This window comes from Cucumis sativus, chromosome 3 (assembly GCF_000004075.3).
Source record: "Cucumis sativus cultivar 9930 chromosome 3, Cucumber_9930_V3, whole genome shotgun sequence".
Classification (NCBI taxonomy): Eukaryota; Viridiplantae; Streptophyta; class Magnoliopsida; order Cucurbitales; family Cucurbitaceae; genus Cucumis; species Cucumis sativus.
Genome location: NC_026657.2, coordinates 2,647,925 through 2,670,015, shown reverse-complemented (window position 1 = coordinate 2,670,015; position 22,091 = coordinate 2,647,925). Strand labels below are relative to the sequence as shown.

General features: G+C 31.9%; 4 protein-coding genes across 4 annotated transcripts; 2 read left to right on the top strand and 2 right to left on the bottom strand.

The window, feature by feature from the left end:
- Window positions 1-6,264: 6,264 nt before the first annotated feature.
- Window positions 6,265-7,380, bottom strand: LOC101222825 (probable calcium-binding protein CML13). The gene has a single exon (XM_004147894.3). It carries the CDS (start codon window positions 7,182-7,184, stop codon window positions 6,741-6,743), a length of 444 nt encoding a protein of 147 aa, XP_004147942.1. The 5' UTR covers window positions 7,185-7,380; the 3' UTR covers window positions 6,265-6,740.
- Window positions 7,381-11,597: 4,217 nt separating this feature from the next.
- LOC101222584 (40S ribosomal protein S13) lies at window positions 11,598-13,160 on the top strand. The gene is made up of 5 exons (XM_004147893.3): window positions 11,598-11,758; window positions 11,842-11,914; window positions 11,996-12,134; window positions 12,298-12,484; window positions 12,824-13,160. The coding sequence occupies exons 1-5, from the start codon at window positions 11,736-11,738 to the stop codon at window positions 12,855-12,857; spliced, it is 456 nt and encodes a 151-aa protein (XP_004147941.1). The 5' UTR covers window positions 11,598-11,735; the 3' UTR covers window positions 12,858-13,160.
- A 2,335-nt stretch (window positions 13,161-15,495) lies between these two features.
- LOC101211196 lies at window positions 15,496-17,143 on the top strand. The gene has a single exon (XM_004147931.3). It carries the CDS (start codon window positions 15,798-15,800, stop codon window positions 16,899-16,901), a length of 1,104 nt encoding a protein of 367 aa, XP_004147979.1. The 5' UTR covers window positions 15,496-15,797; the 3' UTR covers window positions 16,902-17,143.
- A 643-nt stretch (window positions 17,144-17,786) lies between these two features.
- LOC101210949 (UDP-glucuronate 4-epimerase 3) lies at window positions 17,787-20,507 on the bottom strand. Its single transcript, XM_004147930.3, has one exon. It carries the CDS (start codon window positions 19,544-19,546, stop codon window positions 18,224-18,226), a length of 1,323 nt encoding a protein of 440 aa, XP_004147978.1. The 5' UTR covers window positions 19,547-20,507; the 3' UTR covers window positions 17,787-18,223.
- Between the last annotated feature and the right edge of the window lie 1,584 nt (window positions 20,508-22,091).

Sequence of the window (22,091 nt, the reverse complement as noted above, 5' to 3'; positions counted from 1 at the left end):
GTTGGATAGGATTTTATCAAAAGGAAACGATGACCTCAACTTTTAGAGAGTCTATCATATTCTAGTTTTTATCATATTTGACCCATAAGTGTCTAACAACTAGAGATCTCTATCCTAATAATTGATTCAATGTTTTAGATTGAAGATGTGTTTGAAGTAATATAAGAAGAAATTTAAGTTTGTAATGAAAATATTATATTCTATACAATAAGGATTTGTATTAATGTAATGTGCCAACCCAACTATAGGATATAGGCATTGAAATGCATTTGAAAATTATTAGAAAATTGCTTTATTTGAATCATGAGTTCAATTTTGTATATAATAATGGTCCACTTTAAAAGGAAATTAATTATTTTTCCTTGTTTGAACTATTTTGGATGGCCCTAAACAAAACTTTTATGCACCATCATTTTCATTCTCACTTTATTCAATATTTGCCTTTTATTATTATTATTTTAGTTTTGCCTTTTTCAAAATTAGAATGAGAGAGTGAATGAGAATATGATTTCAAAATAATTTGAGAGAAAAAAAAATTAAAAAGGGGAATGAATTATATAATGATAAAAGAAGAAAAAAGAATAGTTCTGAAAATTGAAGGAAAATGTTCAATGTTGAGATCATTATGACATTGACTTATTTCACTATTTAGTTTCCTACTTTTAGAAATGTAATAATTTTTGTTATAATTTTCACATGGTTTTATTTTTAACAAAGTTTACCTAAATCTTGTATTTAATTTGTGTTAATTATTAAATGGTGGTTCTATATTTGAAGCTAAGATATATATTTGCATATTAATTGCTAATTCTAAAACTATGAGCATCCGATTATATGGAACAACAATTATGATAGAGATACTCAAATAAAAAGTTATAGAGATAAAATAACGGTTAAAATATCATTTGAGTCTCTGTGTTTTTTAAGTAATTTAATTTGTTAATTGTCGAATTTACAATTTATTTAGTCTCAACACTTTCAATAGACTTTAAATTTAGTTTTTCAAAGTTAATTTTATCAAAATTGATCAAATAAGAACAAAAATATTTAGGCAAGAAATTATTGTATATAAATATATTTTTTAAAAAAATCATTGTATAGAGAATGATATCTATTGATAATATGCTATTGTTAATAAAATATATGTGAAATTTTGCTATCTTGGTAGAAATCAAATGCTTATTTGTAGAAATCAAATGCAAAATTCAATTAATCTCGATGCTAAATCATACATGTCTGATGCTTCTCAGGGTTTACACAACTTTCAATCTCAATCATACATGTCTCATGCTTCTCAAGGTTTACACAACTTTCAATCTCAGATATGCACTCGTGAAATTAAAGAAAAATTATTTGTTTAGAGAAAATGAAAAGATAAAACACACATAGAACAACAGATCTCTCTTCTTGAACCAAAATCATTTTCTTTAATTTATACATAGAATCAAATAAACACATTCAACGTCTAGCTAAAATAGCTCTAGATATGTAGCATTCAAGCGATTTTAAACACATTAAATTTATAACCATCAAGTGGTTACGAGTTTAATATCCATCAAAACATTTATAATATTTATCACTTTAAAATGATAAAAGATAACGAAGGTAAAAGAAAAGAAAAAAACCATTCTAATGACATTTCTAAGAACATTTCATAAATATTTTGATTTATTTTACTATATTTAAAAAGGTTTATTTTTTAAAATTTCAAAAGGGTAACCATGTCTAAAATATTAAAAGCATATTAAATAAATATGTTCCATCATATACTCTCCAATAAACAAAGTACAGTACCTTTCCATAGTTAAACGTATAGATAAGGTAAGTCAACATATTTAATACATTACAATGATAGCTCTAAACTTTTAAATTTGTATGTTTATAGCAAATGGAGCATTTGTTGAATGGGATATTTTTTAAAAAAAATAGTATGTTTGTGATTAGGGTACAATGATAGTTTAAATTAAAGAAAGTGGGAATTAAATGGGTGATTTAATTAGTGGCATGTAACGTGGAAAAGTCGATATTATGTTGCTTCTGTTTTCAAAGGCACCACCACCATTTGCGATATGATTGAGAGTGGAAAAAAGATCAATGAAGAAAGGTTAAATAAAATTCATACTTATTTAATTAATTAATCCAATGGTTAAAATTAACATTTTCATCAACTTTAATTTACATTTCTGTCTACGTTTACTCGTATAATAACAACATGGATGATTTGAAATTGCACGTGAGTTTTGAACGTTATCATTTATACTAATAACATGCGTCTATCTTTTTCATGACTAGGTAACATATTATCTGTCAACCAATACATATTCCTACATTTTTACATATTCAAGAATATCTCTTTTCTAATCTTCTAATTAACACATAATTAATAATTAATTAGTTTTTAAGGGAGAAAGTTGCAAATTTCATCCAATTTTAAAAAAGCATGTTCATGTCATACTTGTCAAACACATGTGTATACTTTAATATAAACATAGCTCAATTGATATGAAATATCATTTATAAAAGAAATGGTGCGACGTCTTTCAAACTTTATCAAACAAATTCTAAATTTATAATGAAAGTAGAAAAAGAAAAATATTTCATAAAAGGGTAAAAGAGAAATAAAAATCATGAGTTTTACTTTTCCTTTTGTACCTCATCCCTTTAGCTCCATTACTTTTGGAGGTTCAACTAGTTTTGCCTTTTTATTAGTAGGAGATGATCATAATACTTAGGCCCTTTGTAGCGAATCACGTTTTTCAAAATTTATGTTCATATATTCTATATCATATCGTCCACTAAATTATTGTTAAATGGAAAAAAATGGAAAAAAATGTCAATTATTATCATATCAAAGATGATTATTTGATTTTCCAATACTTGTGTATGTCTCTATATGTGATTTTGTTTTTTTAAATTGATTTCTAGGTTATTATAGTTTAGTTTGAGAAATAAATAGTAAAAATGTATCAATAAATAAAAAAATTATGAATATCAAATGGTAAAACTGCATTAAAATAAGAAGTTTTGAAATAATATTTATTGTAATAAGATGTGATTGTTATAGTTTTACATAACTCTTGTTCTTAACATTCTCTAAATTCTGTCTGTTAACGTTTGTATTCAATTGTTGAGAAAGTTCTTCCCCTAATTAAGTCATCTTTTGTGTTTTAGTGATACAAGGTCTTTGAAATCCTGGTTATTCTTTTGATTGAAGTCTCATTTTCTAATTAATTGATGGGGTCAATTTCTAAAATATGAGGAAAAAAATGTCTATGTTGATTGGATTTGAATAAATTTAACGAATTTGGTTTCAACTTTTATTTTTCATGTGATGACATCATGATAAGCCAGATGAGCAAGAAAATAAAGACACTTTTATCTCTTTAATAAAGATGAAAGACAATCCTTTTTTCCTCTATAAAATGAATATTTCAAACGGTCTTCTTTTTCTATAAAACAAAGAACAGCTTGGGACAGATGCATACCTTTAATTACAGTACAATTCAAAGTTATCAAAAAGAGAATCAATAAATAAGTAGAAATAATTGCCTTTTTTCTTTAGGGAGAATCGAATATATGAATGAGTACATATAAATTATAAGTTCACATTTGAACTTATGGTTATGTACAAATTATGAACCAGCAAGACATTTTTTGTTTCTTTAACGAGAGTGTGAGAACTATTAATTAGAGCATTGTTTAGTTTGATTTGACATCTTGTGTCTCAATTTGTCAGTGGTAGGGTTGAATATTGTAAAAGAAAATGTAGCATAACGACGGTCTTTGGGCCTAAACCTTTAATTACAGTACATTACAGAAATACGTGTAATGGGTTGACTCCTCAATTCTCGATCTTGATTCTGTATATTACTTCCCATTTCATGTTGCTCTCCTTCCTTCTCAGTTTGTTTTCTCTATGCTTTGCTATTCTCACTTTCTCTTTGATCTCACTCCAATTCACGATCTGATTCACTCTATCTTCCATCTTTGACTCCAGAGAGGGGTTAATTAAGGTTGCAGAAGGATGGAGAAAAAAATTGGAGTGTGTAGAAGTACAAAGAGAAAAACCCCAAAAAAAACCTTTGCAAGTTTGAAGAAGGTAAGGAATAATGAAGGAAAGAAATGGAAGGACTGACACTTGGAAATTGTAGAAGGAGAAGGAAGAAGGTATGGCGAGGAGGCACGAGTGCAAGAATTGAGTAGCAAAACTGTCATGGACGAATTTCGGTCATTTTAGTAATTTCACCCAATGCTATTGTTAACACACAACCAGAATACAAAAAAAAAGAAAATATAGGTTTTCAAAGTTTGAGTCAAATCTCATTTGAACCTTCGAAAATAGGCATCGACCATCATCTTTGTTGTCCCAGCAGAATGAGAGCAAACATTCAGAAGGATAGAGAATGACAATGTAATTCAGGTCTAATTTTTAAAGTTCTCCACATAGAAATACCAATTTCTTTTTCCCTCTCTTTTTGTCCAACTCAATGCTTTCAAAAAAGTTATGCTCACCCTTCCTCTCCTCTTTGAGTTGAGCAAATAGCAAGCAGATACAATCCTTTAGTGCCTCTGGATCCTCAAAATCAATTGAGGAAATAATTTCACAAGAAATGAAAATAAACTCAATCACATGCCACTTCTACATCTTCCATGATGAACATTGAACGCTAAACAACTGGGGAAGGAATTTTAAAAATCCAAAGGAAGCTTACAAAAGTACCTTCCCATTGAGATTGATTAGAAAAGTTGAACAAAAGCCATATAAAGGGAAGTGCTTTTGTTTACATTACACCATAAAACCCTTAACTTCGCCAAGTAAAGAAGAAAAGCTATATTAGATAAGATTAGAGAGAGCTAAGGGCTACCATGAGAGGCCAGAAACCTTCAGATAGATCCAGCTTAAGCAAAAAGAACAGTGGAGGAAAGTTGCAAATTGTGAGAAGGGAGACAAAGATTCAACATCAATACCTTCCACAGTTAGGAAACTACAAGCACTAGTTTAAATCTGTGTGTATGTGCGTGATGGGAGTGGTTTCCAGTCCAAATACTCCTAGTTAGGTTGTCATGAAGTAAGGGATTGCAGCCAAGATGCTGAGTCCAGAATTTTCACAAGGAAACCCTTGAATAATCAAGAATCCGCCCTCTATATTTAAACCTTAACCAATGGTAAATAAGTGGTCACTAAATTTAGAACTAGAGATCTCCAGTTGGTCTAACAGCTCATAACCGAAGCTTTATACCTGACTGGAGTCTTATCCATCAACTTAAGCATGATCCAACAGGTCAGCCCTATTTCTTGACATCCATAATAATGTTTTACAAGATCTTCTAAATTCTTTGTTTTTACATAACAAATAAAAATGCCTCCAATTTAAGTACATCTTCCCCCTAGGCCCTATGTTTGGAGACATCTTGACCCTAATACTTATAAGTTCAGGACTAATACCCCCTCAAGTACAAAGCTTACGAAAAGTTTTAAAGCAAGGACTCAATTTAAATTTCTATTCCTTCTATCTACTTAGAAGATCATTGAATTCGATCATAAAACATGGCTATAAACATCCAAAACATGTGGTTTTTTTCAAAGCAAAGGATAACACCTAACAGACTCATAAGTTGGCATATGAAATAACATGCTAGGAATGAAACATTCAAAACTACACCACAAACCTCACCACGGTATCCAATGAAGACAACTTAGGTTCAAAATCCGGTTCATTATGAATGCAAAGAATGCACAAAATTCCAACAGAGTGGCAAACCATGGTCCTGTGGTAACCCAACACTACAATTTAATAACTATATTACTTACTCAAGACACATAAGCGAATGCAAGTTAAAAAGCTATGCGGTAAAAGCGAAGAAACAGCCTTATGGTAAAAGAGAAGACACAGCCTTACAAATAAAAACTTTAAGTTATCATCTCAGAACCTGACATAAGGTATAGTATCTCAATAAATAAAAGTATAAGTTGAACGGTCGCCCACAAAAAGGGGATCTATCCTACAACAAATTCAGAAGGATCCACTTGGAGTAAACTAATTTTCCTTTTTGAAAAAGAAACCAAAGTATGCAGAATAAAAATAGAGTCTAATCAACTTTTTTATGCAAATTTTTTCACTCAATTCAATGCATTTGATACTCATACACATCTTAAACACATACAATTGCATAAACTATATCAGGAGAACTTGAAGATAAAACACATGCACAACAGGTCTTTTATATTATGAGGCTAATATGGAAAGATAAGGCTCACCCAAATGAAACAAGAGAAGATTAATTAATCTTTCAAATCTTACAAAATAAACAAAGAAACCATCTCAATCTCTCTAAATTCAAGACACCAAAGAAATATCAGCCATTGCAAGACACTAAATCGTGGGAGAATCTACTCATTTTGTTTTGCACTTCAAACTAAGAAACACATACAAATCACCAAATTCTAAGTTACCCAGAAAACCACAGTTTTCAATACACCTCGAATCCATCCAGACACAACTCATTCATAATCCTAAATCTTTCCAAATAATATTAGCATTACTTGGGAAAGTATGCGAACATCAACCGCATCCATCCCACCAAAATCCAACCAAGTCTTGTAATCTGAAACCAATTAACAGAAATTGGAAAAGGGGAAAAAGAGAAAGAAAAGAACAACAACAGAGATCACCACAAATTACTTAAGAAATCCATTAGAGTAAAAGCACAGAAAACCAAATTTTGCATTACTTCCCTCCTCATTTAGCGACCATTCGAGCAATGAAATCCTCATACCGAATACTTCCATCGGATCCAACCTCAACTTCTCGAATCCACTCATCGAACTCGGAGGGCTCAAGCTTCTCACCTATACTCGTCAAAATGTGTCGGAGCTCGGACACACGGACATAGCCGGTATTGTCCTTATCGAGAACCTTAAAGGCATCGCGAAGCTGGCGATCGAAGGGCTCGGGTTTCATGTGCTTGGACATGATATCAAGAAAACGATTGAAATCAAAAGGAGAAGTGAGATTCTCCTCGGCGATTATGGCTTTGAGTTGGGCTTGAGTGGGGTTGCCGCCGAGGGAACGCATTAAAATACCGAGCTCCGATGGGGCGATCCGGCCATCGCCGTCGGTATCGAAGAGGGTAAAGGCCTCCCTCATGGAGGATTTCTGATCATCGCTCAGATCTTTCCCCATCTCCGGTTTCGATTTAGGTTTGAATCTTCAAAGAGCTCTGATTTTTCCTCTCTTTTTTTCTCTCGTTTCCTTTGCCCTTTGACGCTCACCTGAGAATGGGAGCAAATGTCTTTCTTTTTTTTAAAATTAAATCTTTATTATTATTATTATTTGTGTGTGTCTTTCTTTTATCTTTACATTTGAAAATTTTGAAAAATAATGATAGAAGAACGTGTGATTAATATTCAAAATTGATATTTAATATATATATATATACAGAAAACCTTCAAAAAATATGGAATTAATTTGCTTTTTCTTCAAATAATAAAAACTTATTTCACAAGAAAAAATTAAATAACATTTTTTTGGATAGATTTTAAACATCTTGCTTACGCAAATTAATTTTACATTTTCTTTTGTTGTTTGTTAAACATTTGAAATTGAAAATATTTGTTTAAGGTTGCTTGAATTTGTTTCTAGGGTTGGTACATTGAGTGTTTCGTGTGTTTATGATGGTCGAATGTTGCGTTTGTGATATCAAATCATCGTGATCTTCAAGTTTGCTTCTATATTGTTTTTTAAACTTATTGTGTGAGAAGATGGTATTCATCTTAGGGGGAGGCTAAGTTCTTTAGGTGAAGGTAAAAAAAATTACATTCTGGAGAATGAGTCTCATACTTGGGAGAATGTAAGTTTCATCGGTAAGTAGTCTTACATTTAGAGGAGCTTAACTGACCATAAATTGAGTCAAATATTTCGTGTGTCACTGTATTTGTTGTATATTTACAAATAGGTGTGTGTACAACATTCAGTCGAAATCAGCTTTTTGACCAAACCACCATCGAACCGTTGATTTAATACTAAATGTCCAAATGGACCTCGATTGTTGAGGAGTAAAAGTCAATCGATTTTGTTCTTCATAATATTTTTCAAAAATTCAGTTTGAATATTTCTTAAATCGAGGTTGATCGCCCATCTTCTTCTCCAACCGACCTCATTCTATTATGCTTACATCTAGTTATAAATAAGTATAACAATGTAATTGTTTGACTTTATATTAGTAAAAGATATATTTCTTGGGCATACTGCTCGCACATGTAGGTGTTATATCGCTCAAATGGGTTACCAAACTTTGTGTGTTATCTTTCCAAGTTTGTAACTTCGACTTTTTTTTTTTTTTGTTCTTTCAATGGTTGATAAGTTATATTGTACTTTTTTCTTCTTCTTCACTAATAGATCATAAGAATCTATCAGCAATAAAATTCTATCATTGGTAGATTTTGTTATATTTACATTCTTTTTTAAAATATTGTTATATACTTAAATATCATTTTTAAACTTGTCACTAATTATATGATTACTCTAAAAAGATAACTTGAAAACTCAAATACGAAAATGCTAATAAACTCAAAAGGACTAATCTCCATAAGTTATTCGAAGTAATAAAGATAATTATTAACTCATCAATTAATGTGATAAATGAAAGTGAGGGCAATTTTAATGAGATTAAATAAATAATATTTATTAGGGTTGAAATAAACTTTTTGGTAGTAAAGAAATTTATGTTATAAATTTAATGTTAATTTTCATAAATATAAAGTACTGGCAAAATATTTAGGACGAGGGTAACCAAATGGAAAAGTCCATAAAACTAGTCAACTTTTTATAAATATTTTAGGATTTTTTTTCTTTCCATCGTCTTTTTTTTTGTAGTTTTTTTTCTTCTCGTTTTTAGTTTACTTTAAACTATTGTTTTCTAAATATATTACGACCATTGATGTCAATTAATCACACATATCTTTTTGTATTTTTCATTGTAGGCATATGTGATTTTTTTATTTTTAAAATTATTCTATATCGTATAAATATTTTGCCACTTTGTTAAATTTTAAAAAATACTCCAAAGTTTAAGACACATTTTCAAATATATCGATAAAAAATTGGAACTATTTATCCAAATCTATCAATTTTTCTATAGGTTATTTATATATTTTTTTTCTTTTAGTAGTTTCAATTTTTTTTTCACTACACATAACAATTTATCTAAATTATTTGAAATTTTATTTAGTTCTTAAATTTACTATTTTTTAAATTTAGTTTTCAACTTTCAAATAGGTTAGAATTACTTTCTAGTTATTATTTTTAAAAATATTTCTTCATGCATGCATTAAAGCACTAAATAAGTCCCCCTTCCCTTATTGTAAAATTATAAAAAATACAACCTTTCAAAAAATATTTACACTTCATTTTAGTAATAATTTTTATCGTTTAATAGTTTTGTTTCATCAATAGTTTGTCAATTTTTCTTTTTTTAAAAAGATCTCTTGATTATTTTCATCTTCAGTCTTTAAAAAAAGATTAAAAATATTAATTTAAAGAAAGTATTATAAATATATTAATTTAAAGAAAGTACTATAAATAATAAAATTATTAATATTTACAGTAATATTTCATATTTTTATCAATAATAATACTAATAAACTTCTATTCGTGTCTATCAATATCAATATAATATAATGACAAAAGTCTATCAAGGTCTATCCGTGATAATCATTAGATCTTAAATTTTGTTATATTATTTTATAAAAATATTTTGGTTCATTTTTGTATATTTGAAAATGTCCATGATATTTTATATTTTTAATTAAAAATAATGCATCATATAATTTGTGTGTATTTAATTTTTAAAAAATATATTTTAAAACTTTTTAAATTTAAATTGGAGATATCAAAAAAATATAATTTATACTCATTAATCTCAACCATTAATGTAATAAATAAAAGGAACATTTTAAAATAACAAAATGAATTGAAGTAAAATGAATTAAAATATTTACAAGATATATCAAAATTTTGAATTCTATCACTATAACATGTTAATGACCATCAGTCATAGAATTTTCTATAGGTCGTAAATATTTTATAAAATTTACTATTTTTGAAAAAATTTCTAAATAAAATGATATTTTTAAAAATAGCAAAATAAATTAAAATATTTACTAACCTATAACAAAATTTTGAATTCTATCAATAATAGTTTCTATCACAGGTTATCAATGTCACTAATAAAAGCATATCAGTCGTTATCAATATCTATTATTGATAGAATCTGAAAATTTTGCTATATATTATAAATATTTTGGCAAATTTGTTATTTTCGACGGCTTTTCATAAATGAAAGCAAATTTGTGGAATCCAAACTAATGCTAATTGACATAATGCATAATTCAATAGGAGATTCGAATATGTTGATTCTTAATAAATAAATAAATAAAAACAACTTTAAACTTAATGAGGATAAAGAAATACTACCTAGTTATAGTAGGGTCCATATTTGTTATATAAATGTAAATTATGAATTTAATTTCTAAAATTGAGATTTATTTGATCTTAAAATTGAAAATTTTCAAATGTTACAATTCTACTCAACACAAAATTAAAAGGGATTTCATTAAACATAAAAAAAAAGTTAGTTTTGAATTTGTCAATGACTCGTTACATATAAAATTGAATGTAGACATAAAATTGAGGTTCATATTTAAAACTAGTTTCTTTAAAATTAAAATAAAAAAAAAAAACTTGTTTTGTTTTTAGAATTTAACGGAGAAGGCAACTTTTTCCAACTCTTCAAACCATGACAAGAAAAAGAAAGAAAATATAATAGACATAATTTTCAAAAACAAAAAACTAAATGATAACTAAATGAACATTTTCAGATATATGTTCGGCCATGTACATTTTAATAACACATTCGTCGTGTATTTTTGCACCATTTCATTTTAATTGGAAAGCTTTTTTGGTTGCTTTTACTCTTTATGCCCTTGTAGCTATTTTCACGATTACACTCTTGTATCATGGAAATCTCCCTCACAAGAGTTTCAAACTTTCTAAGTGGCTCGAGTACTTTTTTCTACATATATAGGAGTGATGGCGCTCCAGGTTTGATTCAGACACTTTTTATGTAAATATTGAATTGTTGTGTGGTTTTGTGTATTAAAAATGATAATTTATTCGTTTTCTTCCGTTTGGATTACAAAAATGTTACAAAAAAATCCCCCTATATATCTTCGTTTGCCTTCAAAACGTAGATCTCAAAAGTTACTCGAAACTAAAAACACCCAATGTGGAACAAAAAAGAAAATGTGGACCGGGTCCATGACGTCAGTCAGCTTTACCAAAGTCGTGAACCCGATACACAACTTCGCTCACCTATTTTTTACAATACTTTGAGAAAGATTCTAGATTTGTCATTACTTTCTAAAAGCAAGTTGTTTAAAAAATCTAATTGGATCAAGATGCCCATTATTGAAGCCAATTCTAAATCAAATCAATCTCAAAACTTACAAACATTTCTTTTCTTCTAAGAATAGATCAAAGTAAAATACGTCGTCGTTTGAGGTGGTAAGCCCACAAGGTATAAACTTGGCAAATAACACACAACCATGAAACTATAAAAGAAGGCCCATCTTCTCAAAGTTAGGGTTTTTCGTGAGGGTCGTCGATTACGGTTGAGGCCATTGCCATTTTTCTGAAGCAGACATAGCTTTTGAATCTCCTCCATAGTCGTCTACAATGGGGCGTATGCACAGCAGAGGGTCGGTTCCTCTTCTTATCTTGTACCCATCTTCTTTTTCCTTTGATTCAATAACTCAATCCTTCCTCTCATTTTCCATTGCAGGAAAGGCATTTCAGCTTCAGCATTGCCGTACAAGAGGACTCCACCCAGTTGGCTTAAGATTTCTACTCAAGATGTAAGCACCCTTTCACTTCAAATGTTTCAGCTGCCACTTACTTTGGTTGGAATGAATAGTTATGGAATGTTTTTTGTTTAGGTTGAGGAAAACATCTGCAAATTTGCAAAGAAGGGTTTGACTCCGTCTCAGATCGGTGTCATTCTTCGTGATTCTCACGGTATTGCTCAGGTTAAGAGTGTTACAGGCAATAAGATCCTGCGCATTCTTAAAGCTCAGGGTAATGCATTTGTTCTTCTTGTTTATCAATTCGAAATTTTATGTTAATACACGGAGGATAATTTTTGGAATAGATATGGAAGATTGAGTATATGTTAGTGTATTAGTTTGAGGTTTTAGCTGTTGTGGTAATTGAATGTGTGTTTTTTTATTACTATCAAAAGGGCTTGCTCCGGAGATTCCTGAGGATCTTTACCATTTGATTAAGAAGGCTGTGTCGATTAGAAAGCATTTGGAAAGGAACAGGAAGGACAAAGACTCTAAGTTCAGGTTGATTCTTGTGGAGAGCAGGATTCACCGGCTAGCCCGCTACTACAAGAAGACCAAGAAGCTCCCACCTGTTTGGAAATAGTAAGTGGTCACTGACTTGATTCTCTGTATTTTATTTTGATATCTAATATCTATATTATAACTTTAAGAATGGCGATTGCTTTAAGCTTGTTGTTACTCATTAGTAGGGTGGATTTAAATTTTCCCTACTTATCCAAAGTATTGTATTGCTTAGTGAATCGCATTAAAGAAATAGTACTTTTCACTACATGTGAGGATCTGTTATATAGGTTGGATAATGCGTCCTTGAGTTCTAAGAAATGTTACTTGAAGTTTAGTTCGTTCATATTCAGTAACTTACAACTATCATCCTCCCTCCCCAGTGATTGATTGGTTGCTTTTTTTGTCTTCTTGTTTCAGCGAGTCAACTACTGCTAGCACACTTGTTGCTTGATTTTGTCAACTGCTGCATTTATGGGCGATTAAGATCCTTTTCATTTAGAGATTCGATGTAAGGTATTTCCATTGTGTGGTTCATTAGACATTAAATTGTTCCAAGGTATCACAGAAACATAGTGCTCAATTTTTGTCATTCTCATCATGATTTTGTAGTTTCTTCCTTGTCTAAATTGGACATGATAGTATTTTTGTCTCTAATTATAATTGATATTCCTCTGAACTCAATATTGAAAATGTGGTTTCTGAAGCATTTTGCACCATGCATAAGTATGCTACTTGGCGTACTTAAATTTCCAAACTTAGTGGGATTTTTTTTTATTGATATTCCTCTGAACTCAATATTGAAAATGTGGTTTCTGAAGCATTTTGCACCATGCATAAGTATGCTACTTGGCGTACTTAAATTTCCAAACTTAGTGGGATTTTTTTTTATTGTATCTATATCTTAATAGCTCTGAATCTGATCCCATGGGATTTTTTAACTAACTCAATACATGATATACCAGATAAACTAGTTTTTGATTTCTCAAACATTGGCTTTATGGGATTAGGGTGCGTTATAAGTCATAACTACACCAACAACCTGAGTTGAACAAATGTGTTCCTGAGTTCTAAAGTTATAACTATGTCATGCTAAGACCACCAACACTTCTAAGATCCAAGTGTCGGTCACACGACATGCCCCCAACACCAACATTGGAACACTTTTGGGACATGAAACCAGGGGTGTAAGAGTAACCCGACAATTAGATTACACAACCCATATTATAAGGGTTGGTTAGGTCTTGGGTTGGAATTGAAAATTTTGGTTCAACCTAACCCAACCTGAATTAAATTTATATTTATTTATGTTTTTATATTTATATTATTAATTTAGTAAATGTAAAAAGAAGTAGGTCACGAACTCACTCCTCAATCTCCAATGTTTGAATGTTGGTGATTATTCATTTGGAATGAGAAAAAAAAATACAATTGGACAACCCATCTCAATATCATATTTTAAGGGTTGAGTTGGAAATACTATTTGGGTTATTTGAGTTGCCAAACGAACCAACTCGAAAATATGGGTTGGATGGGAATGTCTCTCAACCTAACTCAATCCAATTACAACCTTAATGGTACTTTTAGATTTGGATGAATTTTTTTTTCAAAAACTAACATTTTAATAGCCAAGGCCCAAAGATAGACTATCAACCCCACATTTTAGACTTATTATTATTGGCTTTGTCCTTTTTTCCCCCCTAAAAACAGATCTCCCACAACCAGGATATATTTAGGGGTGTGTTGTATGGTTGTTAGAGAGGATGTTCTCTTCTAATTGAGCTTGTTTGCAAGGTATGTTTGAAGCATTCATTTAGGGTTCCTCGCAGCCCTAGTACTAGATTGGTTAGTACAACTTGAGTTCTCAGGGCGCCTGTGAAGGTTAATTAATAGAGATCATTCTAGAGGTGGAAATGTTTTAAGCAATTGAGACAGTAGTCTTTTCTTGTAACTTAAATCTGGTTTGATACTCATCGATATATAAAAAATAAAGTAGTGTATTCACTTAAGAAAACTCGAAAGATATTAAATCATAAGTAGATAATCACATTGGTTGAGCTCATGACTTTCCTTTAGCTCATGACTTTCCTTTATAACTTATTACTTTTCTTTATGATGGCTATGTTCATATTTGATAGAAATTTGACTATGTTATTCATATATAACAAAAGAAATTTAGAATATTTGGTCTTTCTCACAATAATTTTATATTCAATTAATCAAATCTCAACACAATTTTATGCACATTTAATCACAAAGTTCAATTTTGCACAAATAGAATATAATTTTGCTCAAAACTTGAACACCTATGTTTTTTGTTTTGGGATTTTTTTTGAGAATAATAAAAGATACAAATTAAAATAATAAAAAATATAAATTATTTATATTTGACTCTGATACCACTTGTCACAACGGTAGTGTTTCAATTTCGAGGCCGATGGTAAAATAGTTTATATTTATTAATCTTTCAAACTTGGAGAAAGTTTGAAACTCCAAGTTTGAAATTTCCTCTTCAATGAATTTTTTTCTAGAAGAGATTAATTGAAACATTTTAACTGATAAAAATATAAGACAATAGAGGAAAACCAAAATACCCAAAACATTGTGATACTGTTTTTATTTTTAATTAAAAGGGGAAAATTCTAAAATTTATTAATCTTATATATGGTGTATCAATTTACCTTGTACTATAATAAGTGAATTAATCCAACCACTTTATTACTCATTTGTTGTTATTTTTATTTTGTTTCATTTAAAATCTCCACTAAATTAAATTTATTTTTCTCCAAAACTTTTACTTGAATAGTAAGAAAAATTAGAAAAAAATAAACTAAAATAAACTATGAAAATCACACAAATTTATTCCAAACACTACTATCTAATTGGTACCCACATTTCTCTCTTACATTAATTTTTCATCTACATAAATCTTATAGATGTGAGAAAGTCACAATTTATTTTTTGAAAAGAATATTAATAGAAAATCTAAATAGAGTGAAACTTTAGAAATTTTAATTGTTAAAATTTGAAATTTGTGTAATTACACCTATTTTTTTTAAACCCTTTTTTGCTATATGGTTTTGTGTAAAAAAGCCACGTAAAAATAGCCCATATTTTCCTTTCTTTTTGAAAATTGGGCTTCTTCTATTTTGGGCATTCGATAGAGTCTGCCACCAACTAAATCCACCGTTCAATTCCTTACGCGCCGCCCTACAAAGCCCCGCCTCTGCCTCACCTCCGAGAATCCCGCCGCCAAGCGTCCCCCACTGACCGATTCTTCCACTACTCACTCTTGTATTCCAGAGGTTAGTTGAACTTCCATTTCTTCTTTACGTTTATCTTCCGTTCATCCATTTTCGCTCATCCTCAGCATATGTGAAAACAGTTTCTCGCCATGTTATCGTTCATTAGATTTCGGAATTTATCCTACAAATTCCGAAACGAAACTGTTTTGATTAGATGTTTTCATTCTGGAACGAATCCGAAATCCAATTCTCCAGATTCTTCCTCCTCTACCGTTGCTATTTTCTGGGATTTGGATAATAAACCACCGAAATCGTTACCGCCTTACCAAGCTGCTGTTAAGCTTAGGACTGCAGCAGCTTCCTTCGGCGCGGTTCGGTATATGGTGGCGTATGCGAATCGGCATGCGTTTAGCTACGTGCCGCAAGTTGTTAGAGAGCGGAAACGAGAGAGGAAGATGCTTAATCAATTGGAGAGAAAAGGTGTGATTAAATCGATTGAACCATATCTGTGTCGTGTTTGTGGGAGGAATTTTTATACGAATGAGAAGTTAGTGAATCATTTTAAGCAAATTCATGAGAGTGAGCATAAGAAGAGGTTGAATCAGATTGAATCTGCGAAGGGTAGTAGAAGAGTGAAGTTGGTTGCTAAGTATTCAATGAAAATACAGAAGTATAAGAATGCTGCTAGGGATGTTTTGCCTGAAGTGGGATATGGTTTAGCTGATGAGTTGAAGAGGGCAGGGTTTTTTGTGAAGACTGTGTCGGATAAGCCTGAAGCTGCTGATGTAGAATTGAGAAATGACATGGTTGAGATTATGGATAGGAGAAAAGCAGAGTGTTTGGTTCTTGTATCAGATGATTCTGATTTTGTGAATGTTTTGAAGGAAGCTAAGTTAAGATGTCTCAGGACAGTTGTTGTAGGGGATTTGAATGATGGGCCATTGAAGAGAAATGCTGATACTGGGTTTTCTTGGCAGGAGATTTTAATGGGGAAGGCTAAAAAAGAGGCTGTTTCTGTTGTGGGAAAATGGAAGGATCGGGATGTTTTGAAGAGATTGGAATGGACATACAATCCTCCGTTGGAGAAGAAAGTGTCTGGTTTAGATGATGATATAGGCGAGGATGACGATGTTGAAGGAGGTTCTGTTGATGGGGGACTTTGTGAGAATATGCAAAATAATGACAGGGGTGCTTGGTGGGATCTCAGCTCTGATGCTGAAACTGATACTGTTTCATCACCATCATGGGAATGACTTAACTGTAGCATGTATCCTTGATTTTTGAATTGCGTTCTCTCTACAATTTATACAAGTTATGGTTCAAATTCCCTTATGTTGAAGGCTTCTTTCTTTTTTGGAACTTTTGACATGGGTTATATAGTTCAGTTATATTCTATAAATGAGTTAATAACAGAAATCAAACGAAAGATTGGATTTGTATGTATGCGAATATATGGTTTGCATCTGATGATAATAAGAAAATAGGCTTTGCATAAGCAAACTCAAGTACTATTGTACAAGCAAACTCAAGTATATTTCTGCTAAAAATAGTTCTACCAATACCATAACTTGTTGTTTCATCTTTAGTTGAACACGACCCTAGAACTTAATGTTGGACATTACACCAAAGTTTGAGTGAGTTTGAGATAACATTTTAGAATTATGAAAAGTGTATTCCAACCTGTTGATTTTTTTTTCTTTTTATAATGAACTTTAGAGTTTTGTTTGATATACAAAAGTAATTATAAATTCAAATAACCCTGAACAAATTGGAGTGCTTTGAGAACCATTATTATATCATCCAAACCTATTTTTGGTCAGAGAAATTGGAAGCTAATGGTAATATTCTTGAAACTTAGCCGGAAACAACAAACCTGAAAGAAAAAGGTTGAACTCTTCTCCATACAGGTTACGGATTCTTTGCAACCAAAGAAACATACTTGTAGAGAGTTCCAAAATTTCTTTATGTTTTCACAAAGTATCAAAGTGAATTAGATGCAATGCAATGACTGGACGTCTTTTCGACTGCCTGAGATAAGTGGCATGAAGTTTTCAAGAATTGTTACGAGTTCAGAGGCATGGACAAATACATCCTCCTTCAACCAACTTGAGTATAGAATTGAATGGCTAGCCAGAAACTTGCTACAACTTTAACATGTATTGTGTAAACATTAGTTCGGGGTCAATACAATATTCAGAGAATGGGACATATGACTTACAGTCTTACATAAACAGAAGCCATTTCATAAGTTGCTATGTTATTCAAGATGGTAAGTGAAGTCCACCAACCGGCCAGGATGTTTCATTTCTCTCACTCATGAACTGTAAAGCCTCAACAGAATATAGTCCTTACAAAAAATACAGAAAAAGAACAGAAACAATGAAGCAACATGTGGGACAATTATGAAAAGAGGCTTCTAGTCCTGCTGACAGAAAATGGCAATGAAGAGCAAAAACCAAATCTAATGCAGGAGGAGGTGCTGCTTCTTTGAAAGCACGATATGCCTTAAAAATGCAGCAAATTATCAAAGATTGACGATCAGTGGACACAAGCAACATTAATTGTGAAGGAGAATCTAAATGTTAGAGAAAGCCCGGGCAATTCCCTTCTTGGAACCAGAATAGTAATCCTTGTACCAATTCACAAACTTCTCCAGTCCGGTCCTGAGATTCGTAGTCGGCCTGTAACCAAACTCCTTATGAGCCAAACTTATGTTGGCATGAGTGAACTTAACATCTCCATTTCTAGGCATTGGCAGAAGTTTCTTCTTTGCCTTAACTTTCAACAGCTTCTCTAATATGGAAACAAGCTCACTCACTGGTACTGGTGATGTGTTTCCCAAATTGAAAATCCTCAACTGTGCAGGCTTCCTCTTCTTCCCACCACTCCCTGTACTCTTCTTAGCAGTATCAAGAGCCCCTAAACACCCCTTCACTATATCATCAATGTAAGTAAAATCTCTAGCAACTGTACCATGATCAGGAGCTTCATAGATTGTTATCGGCCTCCGCTTAAGAATATCCCTAGTGAAGAAGAAATACGCCATGTCAGGGCGACCCCAAGGTCCATAAACAGTAAAGAATCTCAAACCAGTGATTGAAAGCCCGTAAATATGATTGTAAGTATGGGCTATCTCCTCTCCAGCCTTCTTTGTAGCAGCATAAAGACTCGCTGGTTGATCAGTTCGATCCTTTTCTGAAAAGGGTATTTTAGAATTCAATCCATAGACTGAGCTAGAAGAAGCCCAAACAATGGCGGGCTGTGGATTTGCTGACTTACAAGCTTCCAAAAGGTTCACAAACCCAGCAATATTGCTGTGCACATAAGAACCTGGATTCTGCATTGCATACCTGACTCCAGCCTGAGCCGCAAGGTGCATAACATGGGTGAAAGCCACAACATCAAAGAGCTTACGAAGCAATTCTGAATCATTAATGTCTCCTTCTACAACAAACACACCAGCACGATCAAGAAGCTTCCTCCGAGCTCTTTTGAGCTGTGGATCGTAGTAGTCATTGAAGTTATCGAGTCCAAGAACCCCATCACCTCGTCGTTTCAGGGCAACTGAGACATGAGTTCCGACGAACCCAGCAGCGCCGGTGACAAGGACGGTGATGCCAGTTTGAGTTTGAGCAGAACGGCTGACCTTTTTCTCCCAATTATGGCCACCCCAAGAGTCCCCACCAAGGGCTCGGCGAGGGGAGACGGAGGATGAAGGAGGGGAGAGGAAAAAGAAACAGATAATGAAAATCAAGAACAAGAAAGACCATAGAGTGAGCCTGGAAATAGCAGAATGAACCCTCAACCGGTGAATGTAGGGCGGAGATTTCTCCGTCTTGAACTTCCCCGGCGTTGATGGTAAGTTATCGATGTGGGAAATGGTCTTCTGTTGTGACATTGGCCAAAATGAAATAGCTGTCTTGAATCTAAAATTGGGAGTTTATGTTGAGAAAAGAAAGGGGTTTGTGGGAATTCAGAATTCAGAATGGGTTTTCATCGCCATTATCGAATGGGTTGGTTTTTCCTGGAAGTGGAAGATTTGGATTGTGGGTGTTGGTGGGAGAAAAGGAAAGGGAAAAAAGAAAAGGAAAAAAGGAAGAAGAAAAGGAAGGGGGAGTGAATGAGAAGGAAAGGGTTGGAATAGTGACGATAGAAACAAAACCGTGGAGAGCTTATTATTTTGACTTATTGACCAACTGCTTGACTTTTTCAATTGAAGGGTGTGGATTTTTCTTGGAGATTCGATATCTATCCCATTAAGGTAACATAACAATGCCTCTCTGTTTGTAACTTCCCATGTATCTATTTTTTTTTTTTCACCCCACTTCGCTAATTCTGGTTTCACTAGGTTTAGTGTAAATATGGTGGGTTATTCAGATAAGGTAATTTTGAAGCTAAGGATTAAAGGGTCTCTCTTGTGTGGTTGCTAGAGGCTTGATGCACATGCCTTCTGGGGTGGGTCATGACACATAAAAAGAAAGTATGAATTTTCCACCAAAGCGAGCCCCTATCTTGGCTTTGTCTTTTTATCGAGATCTTATTCAGTCCCCTTCGGAGTCACGATCAAAGTTCAAACTCTTCTTTTGAGTATGATCGGGCCCTCTTGTGGTAGAATCTAGTGAACCAAACATACATGTTGTATTTGAAACTTCTATCGTTTGGTTTGAATCATTCAAGTTCCGATCTCGTTTGCTGATTTGTTTGGAACCATGAATGTGGATTCTTTTGTTTCTTGTAGGCATTCGTGTAATTTTGTTGTCCACTGTCTTTTCCTCATGTTCCTTTTTTCGAAGAGGAAGATGATGTTACTTGTCGAGAGGTCGATTGTCCTTTGCATGAGTGTACATCCAACTCTTCCTTTTTTCCTCTTGAACTTTCTTCACTAACTAGAGTTAAATGAAGATTTGAGAATGAAGACAAATTAAGGTTTGATTTCTTAGTCTTCAATGTTAGACTCTTAATGTAGATGATTAAATTAAGTATTGAATATGTCTATTTATACAAAAAGAAAATTAATGGTAGTATTATGTTTCTCTTAAGCTCCATCGGTACACGTCTTTTGTAATTCATTGAACACATCTTGAACTCTTTTTTCTAAATAATCATTCTTCTAACAAAATCTTAACATTTTAATATATGATTCTTGTAATAAAACCCATTTGAGAATTTTTGTACCATTTATAATTCAATAAAATGGAGTTTAAATTAAGTTAATGGTTTTATATATTCAACATAAAAAAATGTCTATCTAATAAAAAAGTTTTAAAATTTTTAAATAGATTAACAAAATATTCAGTTTTTGGAGTATTTGATTCTTTTAAAAGTTCAACAAAAAGGACAAGAAAATTAAAGGTGGGAGATTAATTCGAAGTTCAAGATCCATCCTTTATTGATAGGGTGTATTAATTATATCTATTTTCTTTTCTTTATTCAAATCATATCAGCTCCTATTTTTTTAGAAATCCATTCACACTATTTCATAGTTAAGTCTATATATTGATACACAATTTTTTTTCAAAATTTCATTCGAAAAATTTGGATAAGACGTGTTAAAACAACACATTTGACAATGAAACCTTGCATGTTGAAACCCCTAAGCTACTATGTATGGTATTGAATCTTAGTTAGAGCCCTAAATTTGGATCACAAACAAGTGGCTCTAACTGTGACCTTCCTTTCCTTAGTATATTGTGATTTTTGGGATTAAGATTAATCAAACAATGATAACTTATTATATTTGGAACTAGAGACAAGGATGGGAACTTGTCCCCTTCCCCTTCTCCCCCCCTCGTTCTCCGCCCATGCCTCCATGCCTATAATATTTACATATAAATTTCTATTGTTTACTAAATTAGATTTTTAAATTATATGTTAAACCATTTTAGACTCATTTATGAATAGCTATAAAAATAGATCACTTAAAACTCCACTTTACAAGACTTTTTTTTTTTCTTTTTCTTTGAAGAATATTAACTTAACCTCCAAACTATTGTCCACAAGCAACATTGTGAGATTGCTAATATAACATTGTTCATCATGAAATGATAAAACAAACTTTTAGAGGAAGTCGTTGTTTCTCGCAACTAGAGAAACAATGTTAATTAAATGTGTAAGATTCTATTAAATACAAAATTTGATTTATGTCTAATTAAAGATTTTGGGATTTATTGCATACAAAGATAAATTTGCAATTTTACTTACTTTATTTGTTTATTGAAAAGGTAAATAGTTATTAGGGAAGAACTTGATAGAGAATTTGAATAGTAAAATTGAGAATAAAAAAAAATAAGAAAGATATGCTTTGGTCCTTGTAATTTGAGGATTGAAATGATGACAACTAGAGAGAGACTTGGAAAGAAGGCAAAGGGCATTTGAATAATGGCAACTTATCTTATTTCCTAATTTAAGTTAGGGTTTGTATATTATTATCATTATTATATAGA